Source organism: Oryza brachyantha, chromosome 1, assembly GCF_000231095.2.
Source record: "Oryza brachyantha chromosome 1, ObraRS2, whole genome shotgun sequence".
Classification (NCBI taxonomy): domain Eukaryota; kingdom Viridiplantae; phylum Streptophyta; class Magnoliopsida; order Poales; family Poaceae; genus Oryza; species Oryza brachyantha.
This window is the reverse complement of record NC_023163.2, coordinates 9,353,844-9,372,540: the sequence shown is the minus strand read 5'-3', so window position 1 is coordinate 9,372,540 and position 18,697 is coordinate 9,353,844. Positions and strand designations below refer to the sequence as shown.

The 18,697-nt window shown below is 38.6% G+C and overlaps 2 protein-coding genes across 3 annotated transcripts; one reads left to right on the top strand and one right to left on the bottom strand.

Annotated features, from left to right (window-relative positions):
* The first annotated feature begins 2,614 nt into the window (after positions 1–2,614).
* On the top strand, positions 2,615–6,912 carry LOC102705028 (pto-interacting protein 1). Of its 2 annotated transcripts, none has more exons than XM_015832718.2 (8): positions 2,615–2,929; positions 3,435–3,525; positions 4,650–4,918; positions 5,012–5,138; positions 5,291–5,564; positions 5,668–5,800; positions 5,889–5,975; positions 6,482–6,912. In XM_015832718.2, exons 2-8 carry the CDS (start codon positions 3,441–3,443, stop codon positions 6,638–6,640), a joined length of 1,134 nt encoding a protein of 377 aa, XP_015688204.1. In that variant the 5' UTR covers positions 2,615–2,929; positions 3,435–3,440; the 3' UTR covers positions 6,641–6,912. The 2 variants fall into 2 exon arrangements, with proteins under 2 accessions (XP_015688204.1, XP_015688202.1); XM_015832716.2 differs by having other exon boundaries at positions 2,616–2,929; positions 4,647–4,918.
* Positions 6,913–8,042: 1,130 nt separating this feature from the next.
* On the bottom strand, positions 8,043–13,409 carry LOC102706419 (probable receptor-like protein kinase At5g18500). Its single transcript, XM_006644062.3, has 8 exons — positions 13,010–13,409; positions 11,439–12,141; positions 11,228–11,332; positions 10,930–11,052; positions 10,433–10,603; positions 10,209–10,338; positions 8,992–9,201; positions 8,043–8,550 (listed from the first exon to the last, which is right to left on the bottom strand). The coding sequence occupies exons 2-8, from the start codon at positions 12,116–12,118 to the stop codon at positions 8,422–8,424; spliced, it is 1,548 nt and encodes a 515-aa protein (XP_006644125.2). The 5' UTR covers positions 12,119–12,141; positions 13,010–13,409; the 3' UTR covers positions 8,043–8,421.
* Between the last annotated feature and the right edge of the window lie 5,288 nt (positions 13,410–18,697).

The following is an 18,697-nucleotide window of genomic DNA, read 5'->3' as shown; positions in this document are numbered from 1 at the left end:
TGTTGAAAAGTCTGAAGCTACAATATTTAATTTTAATTAGAGGTACTAAATTCGAGATGTTATGCTTTGAACTGTTACTAAATGTTTTCGTTTAGTTGTCATGCTCAAACAAAGTACTCTCTCATTCAAAAATATATCGACTTTTAGCATTTAAAAGTTATTCTAAAATATAGTTATCTTTCTACTCCGAAGCAATCACAATCACTTGTCATTTAATTTCCTAGCCTACTTTCTCATATCAGCCAATCATAAACCATCTTTCACTTTATTTTACTTTCTTTTTAGTCCATGTATCCTATACTCTAAAACATACTCCAAATGTTCTTATATTTTGGGATGGATTGAATATACACATGGTTTACGAAACTTGCCAATTTTTATTGTGATTTCCCATTTCAAAATATTTTCCTATTAGGAAGATCAAGATGCAATTAGTTATAGCAATTTTTTATTTCTTATGTTATTAACATGTCAAAATTTTAACTCTAAAATATATTTCCAGAACCATGTTACTCCGCCATAAAAATGAGGAAAGTATATAGCCAGTCCTTAAACTTGTGGCGCGGTATCACTTAGCTCTATAAACTTAGAAAATGCACATTTAGATCCATGAACTCATTTTAATGTCTAAAATCATGAAACTGGATGGTACATTAAAACAAGTTTCATAGACCTTGATGATACATTAAAACAAGTTCATAGACCTAGATGGTATATTAAAACAAGTTTATGACCTAAACGTGTATTTTCTAAGTTTATGGATTTGAGTAGTACCCCACTGCAAGTTTAAGGACCGGCCATGCAGTTTACTCCATAAAAATCATACTAGTATAGCCAGATTTTTGCCACCCTACTTGCTGCAGCATGTCAAGTTGCTTGTGCCACACCACATGGCAGATTTATCTTGTTACGCCGTCGCAGGATTTTTTTTTAATTTCTTGCACCTTTTAATATTCATTTTGATAATAAACTATCTTAAAATATACTATGTAGGTCCAAAAAAATAAGTGTTTATATGTTCTTTAGCAGGAATCAAAACTGAGAAGAAAAATTATAGTGTCTCTTAATAAACGAGGAATGAAGATAGGAGAATATGTGAGAGTAAAATGGGAAGAATTTTGAATGAAAAGTGATTTTGAATGGACATGCAGTATTGTAAATAATGCCATAAATGTTTATATTTTGATACTAAATTCAAACCCTAGAAATGATTGTATTTTGGAATGTATAGATTTTTTTTTCAAGAATACCTCATTGGCTATGTCAGCCCCGCAAGCATGGCAATGCTATACCAGCGTGGCCAAAAGCAATGTCACGTGACAATAATATATTGACACCAACTAGTATGATAAAATGGTGTAGATTTTGAAAATAAATTTAAGAATGTTTATTTTAAAAATAAATATTAAGATGCAAGAAATAAAAAATCTCATCACATATGGTGCGGTTAAAGATTTGTTTTTCAAAGAAAATATACCAAATGTCGCGTTATTAATTTGAATTTACAAAGGTTTAAACAGCAAATTTTAAAAACCTTGCAAATTTAAATTAACAAAATTTCCTCCCTTTATATTCCTAAATTAGCATTCCCTCAGGACGTAATTATATGTTGTTTAGGACAATCAAATAAGAAAGGGAATAGGCCTAATCATTTGTCTGAAACGACAAATGAAATTGGCTGGAGGTAGTGCTTAAAAATAGAAAGTTGGATACATCATGCATTTTGACATAGTACCCATGGTCTTCCCTCGCTATCTTTATGTATATTCCGTGATCGATGCATGCATATTACGAAATCGAGTATATAAACATTAAACATAAGATATTTTGTGCATTTTTTCAATACATTTATTAATGTGTTTCAGGTAAATTAAAATTTACTAAGGACATCGAAAATTTGTAATTAGTTAAGGGACAAGATCATGACACAGCTATTGTAATTTGTAGAAGGACACCTTCAAGAATAAAAAAATATTTTCCACTGAGTTAAGAGAAATGTGTATTTTGCACTTCATTTGTATTCAATTGATTCTTCCGTTTTCTCTTCTCTTCTCTTCTACAGTGGAGTCATTTTTCGTCCATGTGGCTTTTGACAACAGTATTATTGGGTCATTTTCAGTGGTTTCTCTCTCGAATTGCCCTAGAAATTTCAAAAAATAATAAGAAAACGGCCTTTGGCAAATTATATGATTTTGAAGTGTCTTTTAGTCGTGTCTAGGGTTTTTGTTATTGTGGAGTGCTCCAAAACCACTGCCCGGTGGACCACGATTATCACTCAATTATCACGGTTTTTGTTATGGCTATGGATGGCTTCTCATTGTGATAATTATGGTTATCACGATAACCATGACAGTGGTATGGCCGGCTTCAGTGAACTTGGGCCATGTTAAAATCTTACCATGTCCCTTGACCAATTACACGTATTTTTGAAAGTTCTGAAACAAATTTTGCATTTTTGATAATAAAATTTAATCAAGTCTTTCTTTAAGAAATTTATTCATTTACGACGGAGTACGCGTAATAGCAAGGACTGACAGGTCAAATAGGGCATGGGCATGGCAAGAATAGCAAGAGCCCTGGAGGCGGTTGGCTCTTCCCATTTGGCGGTTTGCCAGCGAAAGGCAAGGAGAGGAGAAGAGAATGGAAGGGAAGGCCGGAGACGGAGGAAGGGAGGAGGTGAAACCCTAATAAATAAAAGATAGATGAAACGGCCCGAAACAGGCCAAGAAGAAGGAGGCAGAGCCAGTTAACAAGCAAGGAGGAAGAGACGAGAGAGAGAAGAGGGCGGCCGCGCGCGGGGAGGGAGAGGCCACCACCCCACCCTAGGGCGCCGTGTTCCTCCCATCTCCCTCTCTCTCTTCCACCCACCCATCCATCCATCCATCGCATTGCTCTCGCTCTCGATTCGGCCCGAGGATCCGAGGAAAAGGTGCCTGCCTCGACTACTGCCGTTTTGTTCTCTTTGTTGTTTGGTTCTTGGTTCTTTGATTATCTTTCTTTTTTAAAAAACTTTTGGTGAATTCTTTTGCTACTTCGTCTTCTCGATTGATCCATCCTCGACGGTGAAAAAAATTGAGAAAAAAAAGACGAAATGTAGAACCGTTTCTTGTTCGTGCAACGGCGGAAGAGAGCAGTTACCAAGAACGGGTGCCCTGTTTCTTGATTTCTTTTTCCCCCTATCGATATACGAGAGAAAAAAAACCCCGTCGCGTGGGGAAATTCCAAGTGTTCGATACAGTTTCTTCCTTCCAACTCGCATTTCAGCTGTGTGTGGTTCGATTCGAGGAACGCGGATGTGTGAAAAGATTGCTATTTTCGGTTGGGTGGGAGGGTTTGATCGGACAAGTAAATTCTTTTTTTTTCTGGATTGATTTAGTTTTGATGCAAATGTGTGCTAAGTTTTCCTTTTTTTTCTCCCTCGGATATCATATCAGGAAACGATGGGTTGCTTCTCGTGCTGCGGAGCGGACGATGTCGGCAAGAGGAAGAAGCGCGACGATCCTTACGTCCCGATCCCTGAACCAGGTTTGCTGACTAATCCTCTCTTTGCTTTCATCCCCCATGCTGTTGATTATGGCTGCAGATCGAAGAAAGCCCTGAGTTCTTGCTGAATCGAACAAATTTGTCCATTTCGAAAATGGATTACTGCAGCTTTCTTTTTGTCCTCTGGTTTAAAATATATGCGTGATACAGCTGTAATGTGTGGAAAATTCTATCACATAGCACTTGCTATTTCATTTCCTTTGATTTCTTCGTCAGTAGATAGGGGAAGTAGTAAAGGCGATACTTAATTATGACAGCTCAATAATTCGTGCAGATTAATTAGTTGACTTGAAAAAGTTGCACCTGCATGCAAATGAAATTCATCGGTAGAACCAGCTTGTTACCAACCCTGATCCACATTAAGGACCTTTTTTTAATCAGCCAAAGAATTCTAAAGTCAACATAAAATTGTTACTCCAAGTTTGTATGTTGGGGAAATTTTTGTGGGGCTGACATCTTGACCAGCTTATTTGTTAGCAAATACTCCCTCCATCCCAAATTAATCATCATATAAGCTCTAGGTACAAAGACCAAGAATCTATATAATTAGCATTGGAAAACTAGAGTCACAAATCCCAAACTGCATGTATACATGCATAATCAAAATTTGCAAATCACATCAAAGCTGATCAAAGCTGATTGGGTAGACGCATATAAGCATTTAATGTGCGTGTTAACCAAAGAGTTTTTCACACTACAATTAATGCATAATAGACTATCTTCTCTTATATGATGATCAATTTGAGATTTATAGTTTTCTCTTATATGATGATTAATTTAGGACGGAGGGAGTAACTGTTTGCGGATGCAAATTTCCTTTGTTTTTTCCTATGCTTCATTTATACAAACCAAATGATGCTCACAGGAATTCCTTAGGAATCCAAATACATTGTTTTTTCCTCCAAACTGAACACACCCTAATTATCTAGTTTTGAGGTATAATTAAACTCAATTCAAATTTGAACTGTAGATGAATAATAAATAAACAAACTGCACCCTGTTTGTTAAAATATGCATCTCACTGCACAAAACAGTATTAAGAGTTACATTAGCAACACCGAATTTTGTAATTTCATTTCATCTTTTTGTTTTCCCACATGCAGCAGGTGGCAACTATGGACAGAGCCGGCCCGGCCCCCCAGCCCCAGCCCCAGCCCCTGCCCGTTCCACCCCCACCGGCAGAACTCTGCCGATCGCAGCACCGGCCATTCCCCTTGACCAAATTAAGGAGATAACCAAGAACTTCAGCAGCGATGCTCTCATAGGAGAAGGCTCGTACGCCAGAGTGTTCTTTGGCGTGCTGAGAGATGGCAGGAGATCTGCGGTGAAGAAGCTCGACTCCAGCAAACAGCCTGATCAAGAATTCCTTTTGCAGGTTTCTGTTCCTCTTTCCTTCATTCTGTGTAGATCTCTTCATGTGTATGTGACGCAACGGATTGCCTTCTTCTCACTCCCGTTTCCTTTGCAGGTTTCAGCCGTCTCACGACTGAAGCATGAGAATGTTATCCAGCTTATCGGATACTGTGCTGAAGGGAGCATCCGTGTTCTTGCCTATGAGTATGCACCAAGGGGCTCGGTGCATGACATTCTCCACGGTCAGTAATAATAAACCAATTTTGTTTCCATTGCTATTACACCAGATGGAGTCAAACTACCATTCATATTGTTCTTGTCAGTATCACTGATGTAAGAGCCAATCAAGATTACTGATCAAAGCTGATGCATGTCTGGATCATGATCATCACAGGCAAAAAGGGTGTGAAGGGATCTCAGCCAGGGCCAGCTCTGTCATGGGTGCAGAGGGTGAAGATTGCCCTGAGTGCCGCGAAGGGGCTCGAGTTCCTGCACGAGAAGGCAGAGCCCCGTGTTGTCCACCGCGACATCAAATCCAGCAACATTATGCTCTTTGACAACGATGTTGCTAAAATAGGCGACTTTGATATCTCTAACCAGTCCCCCGACATGGCTGCTCGCCTTCACTCTACTCGTGTTCTTGGCACCTTTGGATACCATGCTCCTGAGTACGCAACCCATACATTTCCAGTTCTTCTGTAATTCATCAAGTAGGCATGTGCAATGAAATTTACTCTTGTACTTGCTGCTTTCATTTTTGGAATCTGCCAGGTATGCAATGATCGGGCAGCTTAGCATGAAGAGCGACGTCTACAGCTTTGGAGTCGTGTTATTGGAGCTTTTAACCGGTCGGAAACCGGTCGATCATACGCTGCCACGTGGCCAGCAGAGCCTTGTGACATGGGTAACCAATTTTTTTCACTATCCACGAAAATTTTCTTGGCTCTTGACAAACATGACACAAGCAACTCAAGTATTGTTGATTATTGCAGGCTACACCAAGGCTAAGTGAAGACAAGGTGAGGCAATGTGTGGATCCAAGGCTTGAGGGGGAATATCCTCCAAAGGCTGTTGCCAAGGTAAAAATAACTTTGCATATGCCCACCTTTTAACCATAAGTTTGCTACACGGAACGTATTAGAGACGTTCTTTATCAAATCAGCAGTCTTGTTATGCGGAAAAGTACAACGGAAACTCCAATTATTACCATTTATTTTCAAAGAGCATAAAACATTTGCATCTTTGAATTTTCTGACCTATACTTCTACGTCATAAGCTCATTAGCTATCAAGATACCCGTTGTTTTGCTTTTGTTTATACTTATAGGCCAAAATTTAATTTTTTGACTTTTAAATTTAGAGTTGATTTTGGATTTTTTTTTCACCAAAGTTTGTTTTTCGGTCTTTGATTTTAGATCGCTAAGAAAACATATATAATTTTTATTTATAAATTATTTTTTGTTTACAAATATATTAGTTGGCTTTTCTCGTGAAAAACCAAACAATCAACCCCAGTGTCAGCCTGAAAATTTGTCTGCCATGATTCTGAATTAATTGCCAGTGTGGTTTTTTGGGCTGGAAAACAGATGGCTGCTGTAGCTGCCCTGTGCGTGCAGTACGAGGCGGAGTTCAGGCCCAACATGAGCATCGTCGTCAAGGCTCTCAACCCACTGCTCTCCAGCCGCCCCAACAACCGTCCGACCAACGCCGCCGTCGGCGCTGCCAGCGACCATTCTGGGTTATGAGACCCCCTCGCCGCCGCCGCCGACGACGACGACGAACAAAGACGGTGATCGGCGACGGGTGGGTGGCTCGCTTTCCATGGGTTCCCAATGTGTAAAAAAATTTAGTGGAATTGATTTGGTGTTGTGCGTGAAGTGCATGAGAGGGTATAACTTTTGCTGCTGCTCGTCTTCGTTGCCTCTGTAAATTGTCGCATCCCCTCTCCTGAATATGTTTCCTCTCGACCTCTATAGTAGTTTGAGCAATGGATGAATATATGCTTCTTGCTTGTCCACCTTTCGGAGTTGAGCAGCAGTTTCATTCAAGACTGGCACCAGTTTTGTTTGCTGTGTCACTGCTTAAGCCATGCTAATTGCTAAATGGCCAATGAATGTTAAAGGCGATGCAACTCTATATCTGTGAGATTGGTGATTTCTCATTCGTTCTTTTCAACAAGATGGTTTCTGGGTTACGTTGAAAGGTTAACAAAAAACAAATCGTTGCGGCCATGTTCTTTTCTCATTGATTTTTTTACATTTTCTAGATTATAAACAACTGAATTATCTACTGCAAAATTGAAAATTACTTTAGAATGGTCAAATAAGAAATTTTTGTAAGAAAAATATTGTGTAGAAGACGCACTGTTTAAATGCTTAGGAAGCGTGCCCACGATAAATCCATAATCGGTAGTGAGAAAAGAATAAAGCCAGAATGTAAGCTTTAACCTAAGAAACTGAAACTCCTAGTCACGCCAGTCCAGTTTCGCCAATCCAGTTTCTGTATTTGTAAGGATCGGGATCCCTCTGCAGTCGACTGCCTCATGCAGTCGTCACTGACATGTGGGCCAAGAGGGTGCAGTCGACTGCCTCGTGCAGTCGTCGCTGACATGTGGGCCAAGGGGGCGCTAGGTCCATATGTCAGCGACGAGTTTCTCTGCAGTTGACTGCAGAGAATCCAGTTCCCACGATAGCACAGTGAAAATAAAGAGAGAAATGTCACGGCACTATAGCAGATGAATCTATAGCCGTCCATCTAAAAGCAAAAAATGGCACAACACTATAGCAGATGAATCTATAGCCGTCAATCTAGAAACGAACGGATAAGATTATACCAATAGCATTGTACTGTTCATCAGGTGCCATTAGGATTGAATGGCAGGTGATCTAATTCCCACGAGCGTCCGCGCTCGCCTTCTGAGCAGTACCTTGGTCTTATGGCTATTGTTGAAAACCCTCTAGCTCAAGATACATACCAAGTTGCTAAAAGCTAACCACTATCCAGAAATTCTTTTCTACTCAACTCAGCTGATTCTTCAGCTTATGCGCTAGAGAGTAGAGGCCAACTATGACATTGTGAACAGAATAATTCATACTACTTTCAGAGTACTTTTGCCCCTTTTTTACTGAGACAGGGTAAATCTACCTCTTTCAAAACGGGCAGAGGCATTCAATTGGAATTTTTTCATTCACAAATATTCTTGTTCGACCAGTATTCATAATGCTACAACTGTACACACTGTTAAAAACTTACAACAACAAATTGTCAACACCACCGTTAAGTTTATGAGTATATATATATATATTTTCATAAGTGGAAAAACCAATACCTTCTCTACAAAGAAATCATAAACCGTTACAGCCACAAAAAAGAAGAGAGGAAAAAAAGAAAGAAGGAATGCGAACCAATGTGTCTTCGAGCTCTTTTTGTATTCAAAGCTTCAGCAATTTGCGGTTACCAATTCGTCAGCATGGAAGGTCCATTATGGACCAAAAGGAATATGATAGGAGAGGAATGATGGATGGTCTCATTTGGAAGATGAGGCTCTGCTCCTCGGCTTGGAATCTGGATTGTCACTCTTGTCCGTGTCAGAGTTGTTGTCCCTTTGGGAATCCATTTCAGTGCTCCCTCCATGGTTGTGTTTTGATCTTCTATCCTGGTTCACAAAAAATTATCCGCTTTCAGTATGACATGAATCAAGAGCCAGCTAATATTTGAAGTGCACGGCTAGGAACAGAGTTAGTTCAAAAGACTGCCATATAATCAGATGGGTGATTGTTTGGGTTTTCATGAAAAAAGTCGAACGACATATTTACAAATAAAAAATAATTTATACACATAAATTTAATATATGTATTTTTATCAATCTAAAAACTAAGACTCGCAAATAAACTTCAGTGAAAAAACCTCAAAATCAACTCCAAATTTAAAGTTGAAAATCCAAATCTTGGCTGATAAGCGTAAGCAAAAGCGAAAAGATGGGGATGGGAATGTTTCACAAGAAAGGGAACATAAAGAAAGAAAACTCAAATCATGCTTCTGCATTAAAGATAACAAGGATAAACTCCTTATTTCTTTGTAATATGTTGATACATACCCCACGAGGAATTGGGTCATCCGATTCCAGCATCCTCACAACTTGACCCATCTTTGGTCTCTTCTCTGAATCTGGATCCACACATCTCAGAGCTGTTAAAAGTGCACGCTTCAGAGCTCTTGTCGAAGGTCGTGTCTCTATGGTGGGATCCACCACCTCCTCTGATCGCCTGCTAGCAACCATCATTTTTAGCCAGTCAACCAGATTTACCTGCATGTGGCACAAATCGAAATGTCCAGTCAGAAAAGTAGGAAGAATTTCCTTTTTATTTATTATTATTAAACTGTTAACAGGAAACAAATAGCGATTGGCACTGTTCGTGACAATCAATATTGTAAATGATACTTAATTCTACAATGGCTGAGTTATGCTATTTTTGCATATAGGAACTCGAAAACTAAATATGCAGCAACGTAGCTGTTATAAGCTGCACTAGGTTTTGGATGGTACTATCAAGCCTCAGATGTGGGGCTCTTGGGACACTACACTGAGCCTCAGATAATAATTTGACAGGCTGGCCCAACAATTTACAGCATTGTTGGCTGCTTTTCCAACTCAACGACAGCTAGGTTAATTGTTATGCTTCATAGGTAGACAGCTCTGAAGATGTTCAGATCGGAATTTATGTAACATCAATGTTGTAGCTTTCAGGTCAATCCAATAGATCAGGACACATGAAGGGCAGGTACAACAGTAGTTCAACAATCTATGGTTGGCTAATGATCATATGAAGTGGTGTAAAACATATTTCACCACAAGTTTCAAGAACACCCAAAGTCCGAACATCCCAGATTAGTTGTTTCGAAGAACAATATTGTGGCATTTATTTATATATCGCACATAAGTAAACCATACAACTTCACTACGTATTGGCATATTGTCTACTGTTCTTTTGTTGCTTCAGTTAGACTGTATTGATTATTGTCTGAATACTGATCTTTCCTTCAGATGTTCTAGAGCTTTTATTTAAAAAAAAAACTGCCTGGTCAACTAAATCAAATATAGAAGAATTTTCTAGGACAGGCAACTTATAGGTCAACACCAAGCATTCTAGATCCTTCTAAAAATAAAATTTAAACTTGGGAGTTAGGAGACTCAATTTGGTGAGAAGAAGCCTAATGTTCCCATCCTAATTTTACAATTTGGTACCACAAGTATTGAAGGACAATGCACAGATAGGTTATCAGAACAAATTGATTTCATGGGTTTAACACTACCTCATTCGCTGGACGACCATAGTCAACAGGATCCCTCCCTGTAATTGCCTCCAGGAGAACTACTCCAAAGCTGTAAATGTCACTCTTTTCATTCAAGAGTCCAGTGTTTGCATACTCTGGTGCCACATAGCTGCAGTGAGTCAATGCAATGCATCAGTAACTAGTACTAGTAATCTAACATTCTTTTAACCATGAAACTCTTGCTCACAATTTACTCAACATACCCAAAGGTTCCCATAACCCTAGTAGTGACATGACTCTTGCCAGCACCAAGAAGTTTAGCTAAACCAAAGTCTGATACTTTGGCATCAAAATCGTCATCAATCAAAATATTGCTGGATTTGATATCGCGGTGCACCACTTTGGGTTCAATTGCCTCATGCAAGTAAGCAAGCCTGCAGATAGGTAGTCATAATTCTTGGATTCAGTTCAATCCACACATCAAAATACAGGAAGAAGAGAAAGTGAACGAAGTTCAACAACAAACCAGAAGTTTAGTGTTGTATTAGGAATTTGTGTAGCTTCCGCTCACTCCAATAAAGAGGAATGTCATATTATGATGCAAGTACAATAACAGAAATAGCTCCAGGAAAAAAAAAAGATGATGCAGTTTTGAACATGATATAAAACTGCATTGTCCTAAGGTGGATTGAAAGTATTAATGAACAAACAATGACGTGCTAGAAAAAAAAAAGCAATGACATCTCCAGAAAGAACATACGCTTTAGCTGTCCCAAGAAGAATCTTTATGCGGGCCTCCCATGTAAGGAAACCACGGTGACTCATAGCTCCATGAAGCCATTGCTCTAGGTTTCCATTGTTTACATACTCATAGACAAGCATTCTGAAAAAGCACACAAAGTTTGCAATGGCGTCAGATTTTATATAAACTATTACAGTCAAACAAATTTAGAGGTCTCAAGAGCATGGAAGGGCTAGAAGAATAATATTTGCTTAGTAACACATTTAGCTTGGACATATGAACATTGTGAAAAGAGATACAAGATAAATATCAATACCTTTGAGTACCCTCCACGCAGTAACCCAGAAGCCGGACCAAGTTCTTGTGGCGAACATGGCCAATAGCCTCAACTTCAACCCTGAATTCCTTCTCAGCCTGTCCTCTGCAAGTTCACAAAACATGGATTGGAAAAACTGAAAGCTAACAGAGACAAGAGACAAGGAGAATAAACAGAAAGATCAAACTCTGATAAACAAGGCAAGACTTACAGGTTATTGAGAAGTTTCTTGACAGCAACAGGAGTGCCATTGATCAGTTGGCCACGATAAACTATACCATATCCACCCTCACCAAGAATGTTATCCTTTGAAAAACGGCTAGTAGCAACTTCTAGATCCCTCAGAGTAAACCAATGGCCCCAGCCAAGGTAAGAGAACTCCGGCAGGCCAACCAAAGGTGACGGGGTAGTTATTGCATGACCTGAATTATGCCGAAATGTTCCTGACCCTCCTTCATCAGCTGACTGGAATCCTGCATCCTTGTCCATGTAACGGAATGATCCCGAGTGGCTCTCATCACCACGCTTCGATTTGCTTACACCCAAATGGACCATGACCTTGTCTGACTCCTTGTCACTAGACTTGTCTTGGATCGCCAACAGGACTCCATCATGTGCCATATATTCACTTGCTGGGACTTGCTCCACCCTCACTTCCTTGATTTCCTTGGAAATGACAGGGATTTGGGTGATTGGGATATTTGCCGAAGCCCGTCTAACCCTCTTCCTACTCCGGATTGTGAGCCACACGGTTACGAAGAAGATGACCACCATGAAAGCCCCCAAGACAATGCATATGACCTCCCATACTTTGAGATGCAACGGGCCAGTTGGCGAAGAGAGGTGATCTTTCAGACTTGGGGATGATGGGGATGACGAAGGAGCCTCCATGGTTGAACGTCAATGCTTTGCTCCTACAAACAAACAAATTGAGACGAACATGTTAGCTGCCCATCTAGCTCAGCTGCAAATACCACACAATGCAGTCAATACTAATGGCATCACAGCTCTCCTCGCAGTGAAAAACAAATGCTAGCATCTACGCTGGCGGTACGAGCGTATAATAATGCCCGGTTCATGAACCAAATAGCCCCAATTAAGACGCAGCAGTACACTATCTTGGGCTGGAAGGGAAGCAAAGGCCAAGAATTTACTGCTCCAAGCTGTACAGGGGATTAAATTCCAGCAATGACGATCATGGTACGAGCCGTGTACCGGGGCATACACAAGGATCAACAACTAGCACTGTAGCACATTTAGCTCTTTTTAATTTTTTTTTCACCTTTCGCTGTGTTGTTCGTGGCCATGGAGGAGGAAGGATCGTATGGCTTGAGGGCGTTTTACACGTGAAGCAATCCTCAGCAAGCAAGTACAAAGTGGAGTAGGAGCCAAGCAGCTAAGCTACCATGGTTGGCAAGACTTTCACATCTTCTCCCACAATTGGCAAGAAAAGAGAGTTGCTTTGTGTTTCTTTCTTCTCTTTTTTTTCTAGCTTGATTTCTTGCAACCAAAAGACAAAGAAAAGAAAGATCGTTCTTTTACCCAGAACCATCAATCCCCCCTCCAAAGAACTCCCGTCCTGGATTTTTTTTTCCTGTAAACTCAACCAGCCCAGGAGAAGCATTCGCCCCAAGAATAATCCCCAAAAAAAGAAAGGCACAAATCAAATGCAAGAACAGCAGGACGGTCAGCCCCCGAGATCCAGACCAAGAAACCACAAGAAACACAGTCACATTGCAGCAGCAGCAATCACAACCAAGAAGAGATGCAAGAGCAAACCACCTGAGAGATCTCCAGATCTCCTCCACCACCCTCCTCAGCAGCAGGTCACCCACCAAGAACAGCAGCACCCGGGATCGGCCACCCCCGCAGCTACACGAAACATCACCTCACCTCCTCCCTCCAAAGAAATGAAGAAAGAACACACACCAGCCCCCCTGATGAAGCAGAAGCTCAAGAATGGCTTCAGATTTGGGAGGCGAGGAAGAGGAAAAGGGAGAGATGAGGAGAGAGAGACGGAGAGAGAGAGAGAGGAGGCGGTAGGTAAGTGGTGAGTATGCGTGGAGTAGTATGAAGTATCCGTGTGCTGCGCTTGCTTGCTGTGCTGTGCTGTGCTTTCCTGTGTCTCCCCAAAGAAAACGCAAATGGTGAGGAGCGGCAGTAGAAGCAGATCAGCTAAAAAAAAAAAAGAGAGAGAAAAGCAGTAGAAGCAGCTGCTGCTGGAGGAGTTGGTGGTGTTGGTGTGGTGCAAATCTTTGTGCTTGTTTTGTTTGGTGTTTAGTGTGCTAAAAAGTGGCATTAAAGCAATGGTTGAGGGGGTGATTTGAGTCTTAGAGCATCCTAATATAAATTTAGTTATTTATATCTTCATTTAGATGATCATCTAAAACAGTTTCATCATTCTCTTTGTGCTTTAACAGATCATCCATATATGATATCATCCATATCTCTTTAGAGAATGGAGAGAGAATATCTAAATATAGAGTTTCTGACATCTAAAAATAAAGAATGTGATAGATGTTTTGTTGGAGCTTTATTTTTACTATTTATTCTCTATTTTTAGAATAGACGATGGGATAGAAAAGTTGTTGGGATGCTCTTATAGAGGGGATTAAGGCCTTGTTTAGCCCCAAAAAGCTTTTCTAAAAACATCACATTAAATCTTTGGACACCTAAATAAAGTATTAAATATAGATGAAATAAAAAACTAATTGCACAATTATAGAAGAAATCTTGAGACGAATCTTTTGAGTCTAATTAGTTCATGATCTTATGATATAGTAACCAACATATGTTAATGACGGATTAATTAGGCTCAAAAGATTCGTCTCGCGGTTTATAGGCTAGCCGTGAAATTCGTTTTTTTATTCGTGTCCGAAAACCCATTCTGATATCTGATCAAACATCGGAGTACTAGAATATTTTGCCATCTAAACCGGGCTAAATCGAGATCAAAGTGGCAGTAGAAGAGATGTGAGTGGAATTTCGGTTCGGTAGAACGGAATGGACAGGACAGCTAAAATACACGAGGCAAACGTATATGGATTTTTGTTGGCCTCTATGATAATATGGTCATATGGCCCTTGCTTGTGTCTTTTAACGTTGGCATGTGGGATTAAAAATAAATGTTTGTTTCTCTGACACAATGATCTGTCGGAAATTTCAGTAGGATGGCTGCAGATCGTCATTAATTCAACTAAATAAACTAGTTATAATTTTTATAATTTTATAGGAATGAGAGAAAGTGCTAAAAACATAACTTCGTACGTTAATTCCATGTTATAAAATGTTTTAGCCATGTTTAGATTTATTTATGGATAAATGAATATGTTTTTATATGTGTCTCGATTTATTAGTGTTCTATAAAAACATTTTGTAATATAAAAGAAAGATAATAGTTCACTTAGTTGAGAAACGAATTACTTGTAGAACAACATCCCTAAATTCTAGGTCGAAGGCTACCTTTAAAACAAGGGATTTTTATGATATTTTTAGGAAAAAAATAGATTTTGCAAAATTATTGTGTTATGAATAAATCCCAATTTTGATAGATAAACATATTTTAAGTAGAGTAATGTTTTTACTTCTTTGTCTTGGAGAGGTTTCGCGATTGTATGGTTTATTCCGAAAAACTATTAGAATAATTAAATAGCACGAGTAGATTCATCTTTGGTCAAAAAGTTATACAACAAATTCTTCTTGTATGCACTAACAAACCGTAAAGCGTGAAATAAATAAATTGTTTTTATTGTAAATTCAACATAATGAAAATGCATGAATGAACCTATCAAAAAATTGAAATGATTGTATTATTTCTAAAAAAATCATGTATTTATACCACAATTATAACTAAAGGATTGAAATCCTACTCTGAAAACACCTTGTTATTCCATAAATGAATTATATGGAGATCAGCAATTGCACACCTAACTCATACTGTTTCCTAGGGATAACAAAGAAGAAGAGACAAGAACATTTCCAACTTTTTGCAAGGATGAAGAATATTTCCACTTTGGTTTGCTTCTATTAGAGGTGAAAATGACAAAGCTCTAGTACACACACAGTCAAAAGGGCACTATTCCAGAGTCTTTGCCCCAGCAGCAGACAAATAATTCTAGACAGCTTGTAGCTTCACTTGCAGGTTATTATTAGTCATCACCCAAAAGACTTTCTTTTGCCTAGGCTTAAAGCCATGTGTTTCTCACATGATATAAATTTTTTTTAAAAAAATGGATGCATTGAGCCTTGTGCAAAACGAGTTTACTTAGACATATGGTTTTATATGCTCTTGTTCAAACAAACTGTGCACTATCAAATCGGTTGTTAGGATGTCTATTTAGCTGCTACGATGTCTGGGATTTGATGCTCACAATCCCAGAAGAGACCAGGCACCACAAATACCCTCAATATACCCAGCTAATCATAGCATTATAGCTTTGGCTTTCATCCCTAAGACCCGTTTCGATTGCCCTAAGCCTCAATTTGAGCCAGCTCAAAGGCATTTGTGTAAAGTTAATTTCTTTTACTATTAAACTCTTGTCGAAGTCTTCTTTTCTACCTTGACTAGAAAAGACTAGAAAATATGTCACTTTGCATCCTTAAACTTTCAAAATTGAATAAGTAACACCATATATAAACCATGTTCCACAGTTATTACTATTGTAGTATGACTGATCTAATATTTTTAATTTTTATTATATTTTTGCACAGTTTTAGGTAAACGTCGTTTTCTATAATATTTTGTTTTGCTATAGTGTATAGTTTAACAGTATTTTGGGAGGGGGGGATGTGTAACATCAATTTTTAACCCTTGAACTCTTCTGGAAACTGATTTTTCACATTAAACTTAACACCGGCTATTTCATAGTTACTTGTTCTAATTCTAGGGCCGCGCTTGGTACGTAGGGGTAAGTTAACTTATCCCTAGCACGGAAAATGTAGTAATAGATTAATATATAATTAATTAATTATTAATTATTAAAAATATATAAAATAGATTAATATGATTTTTCAAAACAACTTTCCTATAGAAAATTTTTGTAAAAAACACACCGTTTAGTAGTTTGGGAACCTAGGGGGCAAAGAACACGGCCTAGCTAGCATAAATATATTTAGATCATGTTTGGGGAGCTTTAGATTCTGAGAAACAGCTGCTTGGTAGCTAGCTTATGAGAATCTGGAAAAACTCATAAACCCAACTTCTTCAGATTCTGGATTTTTAATTCATTTTCCAGAATCTGTAACTATAGATTCTCAAAAACTGTGGACCGTTTGGAATAGCTTCTGGTAGAAGCAGCTTCTGAGAAAAGCTGCAGCTGAGAAAAGCTCTCCAAACAGGCCTATGTGTTTTCAGAAAGAAACAACACACATCTCCATATGAACTTAGATTGGAGTGACATTAGTATAACAATCACCATGTTCAGAATGCATCATCAGTTGTCACATGTAAGCAGTGTGAAACTGGTACTGCTATATATATCCAAAACCGACAGTGAGAAGCCAACTCCTCTTGCAGTGTTTGTGATGGTGACCTTAATTGCAGACACGAGTCATGCCTGATGGTGGATCTATCAACCCAGATCGTTAATTGTAGATTAAGGAGATAATAATCATCACTGATCAGTCAGTGGGGGTAAGTAAGAAAACCTGAGATGAAGCTGGCCGGTTAATTGCTACTATCTGCATGCACACACTGGCTACAGTTGTAGTGGTGGTGGCTGGCTAGCTAGCGTTTGTCCGCAAGCAAAGGCAGCAGGCAGATGGATGGATGCTGCCCATGCAGATGGAGAGGTTGCACCAGAAACCCCTGAGAGCTACTTGCCTTATTACTTGCCCTAGCTTAAGCTTCAATTAGCTTTCCTCTCTCTTTTCATCCCTGCACTCTCAATCTTTCCGGCTTGATTGGTTGATCGATTAGCTTGCTCAGACATTTTCTTCTCTCTTTTTTTATTGACAAAAAAATTGCTTGCATGGTCAGGATTGCCTGATGGTTTTTTGACAGCGACTTTTGTTTTCCTTGATGGTTGCTAAGATAGGTGGGTGCAAAGAGGTCAGGGTGATACATCATGCATATTTTTGGTGGTTTGTTTGCGGTTATGTTTCAAGTGTATATTGATGGTGCGAGACTCAGAAAAATAAATGGGTTGGAGCAAAATTAATTGAAGAGAGAGAGAAACAAGAGGCAGAATACTAGGACGAGGTTATTAGGGGGAAACACTAGAAGCACCTGTTGATTGAATCTTCCAGATCCCAACCCAACTCCACCTTTATCTGTTGATTGTTAGTTGTTTCAAATAATTTTTTTTGAAGTGAATTAGTTCATATTATTACATTATTACTTGAATAAATAGTGCAATATAATTTGTGATTGGGCACGTAAAATATTTTGTGGCTGAACATAAAAATCAGAAAGTCTTATATTTGATACAACTCCTAAACACCAACTTTCACTTTTGTCATACACCACTGAATTATTCCTTAATTCTTCGTGCAAAATATCCGATTGAGCTTATTTTAATAACGAAAGTACTATACATCAACTAATAAGGATACAATGGGTGACGGTTTATATAGTTATTTTAATAATAAACACAAGTAGTGATTTAGTCTCATAATTTATGGCATTTAATACGTCTTGTAATTTTTTACGGGTGCGTGTTTTTGCTGCGTGTATCTTAGCTATGGAGAGATCGAGAGAGTTCTGAGCGTAATTTGATCACCTCGATACAATTGTCTGAGATTAAGAAGTTTCCTTTATTTTTAAAAAAACTAAGGATGAATGCAATCATATTAGTTATGGAATTTAGAATTTAAACCCAATGCTCCCCCGACGAATGTAAAGTCAAACTACCTACGACAAATTACAAACTTTGTTTTTTATTTGGTGCCGTTGATTTCTAAATCTAGGTTTAACTATTTATTTTAATAAAAAATATAAGTATTAATTAGTTTGTTATGATCTGACTTATTATTCAATAAACTTTAAAGATGATTTATAATTATGTATATTTACATAAAAGTTTTGAATAAGACAGATGGCTAGATCTGGATAAAAAATCAACAACAACGTCAAATGAAAAGACCGGGAGAGTATCTACAAATTTGCCCACAGCTGGCTAACCTGAGTCTCTTGAACTTGAATCGAAAATGATTGTAAGAGAGAAAAATCTCGACTGGGCAATGTGGATATGATATCATTGTCACCTAGAGAGTTTGGCTATGATGGAGTAGGCATGTATACGTGGGTGTTGAACCGTAGGTTTCAAAAGACACGCGCAAAGAACGGGGGGTTGAGACATGAGAGCAATGCTGTTATAGCGTGGTTTTCCTCATTTAATCTAAGCTTTTTTAGGTGGTTTATTAATTATGGTTTCATGCATTTACGATATAATTGTAGTACTCCTTCCGCCTCATAATAAATATATTTTTTAGATTTATATTCAATGTTTGATGGTTCATCTTATTTAAAAA

What these genes read in the sequence shown, in the direction of transcription:
- LOC102705028 (XM_015832716.2), top strand. Translation starts at nt 3,441, where the DNA reads ATGGGTTGCTTCTCGTGCTGCGGAGCGGACGATGTCGGCAAGAGGAAG. An exon ending in CGTCCCGATCCCTGAACCAG is followed by an intron (nt 3,526 to 4,646) that starts GTTTGCTGACTA and finishes TCCCACATGCAG; the next exon opens with CAGGTGGCAACTATGGACAG. An exon ending in ATCAAGAATTCCTTTTGCAG is followed by an intron (nt 4,919 to 5,011) that starts GTTTCTGTTCCT and finishes TTTCCTTTGCAG; the next exon opens with GTTTCAGCCGTCTCACGACT.
- LOC102706419 (XM_006644062.3), bottom strand. Translation starts at nt 12,118, where the DNA reads ATGGAGGCTCCTTCGTCATCCCCATCATCCCCAAGTCTGAAAGATCAC. An exon ending in AGGGTTATGGGAACCTTTGG is followed by an intron (nt 10,339 to 10,432) that starts GTATGTTGAGTA and finishes GACTCACTGCAG; the next exon opens with CTATGTGGCACCAGAGTATG. An exon ending in ATGGTCGTCCAGCGAATGAG is followed by an intron (nt 9,202 to 10,208) that starts GTAGTGTTAAAC and finishes TGCCACATGCAG; the next exon opens with GTAAATCTGGTTGACTGGCT.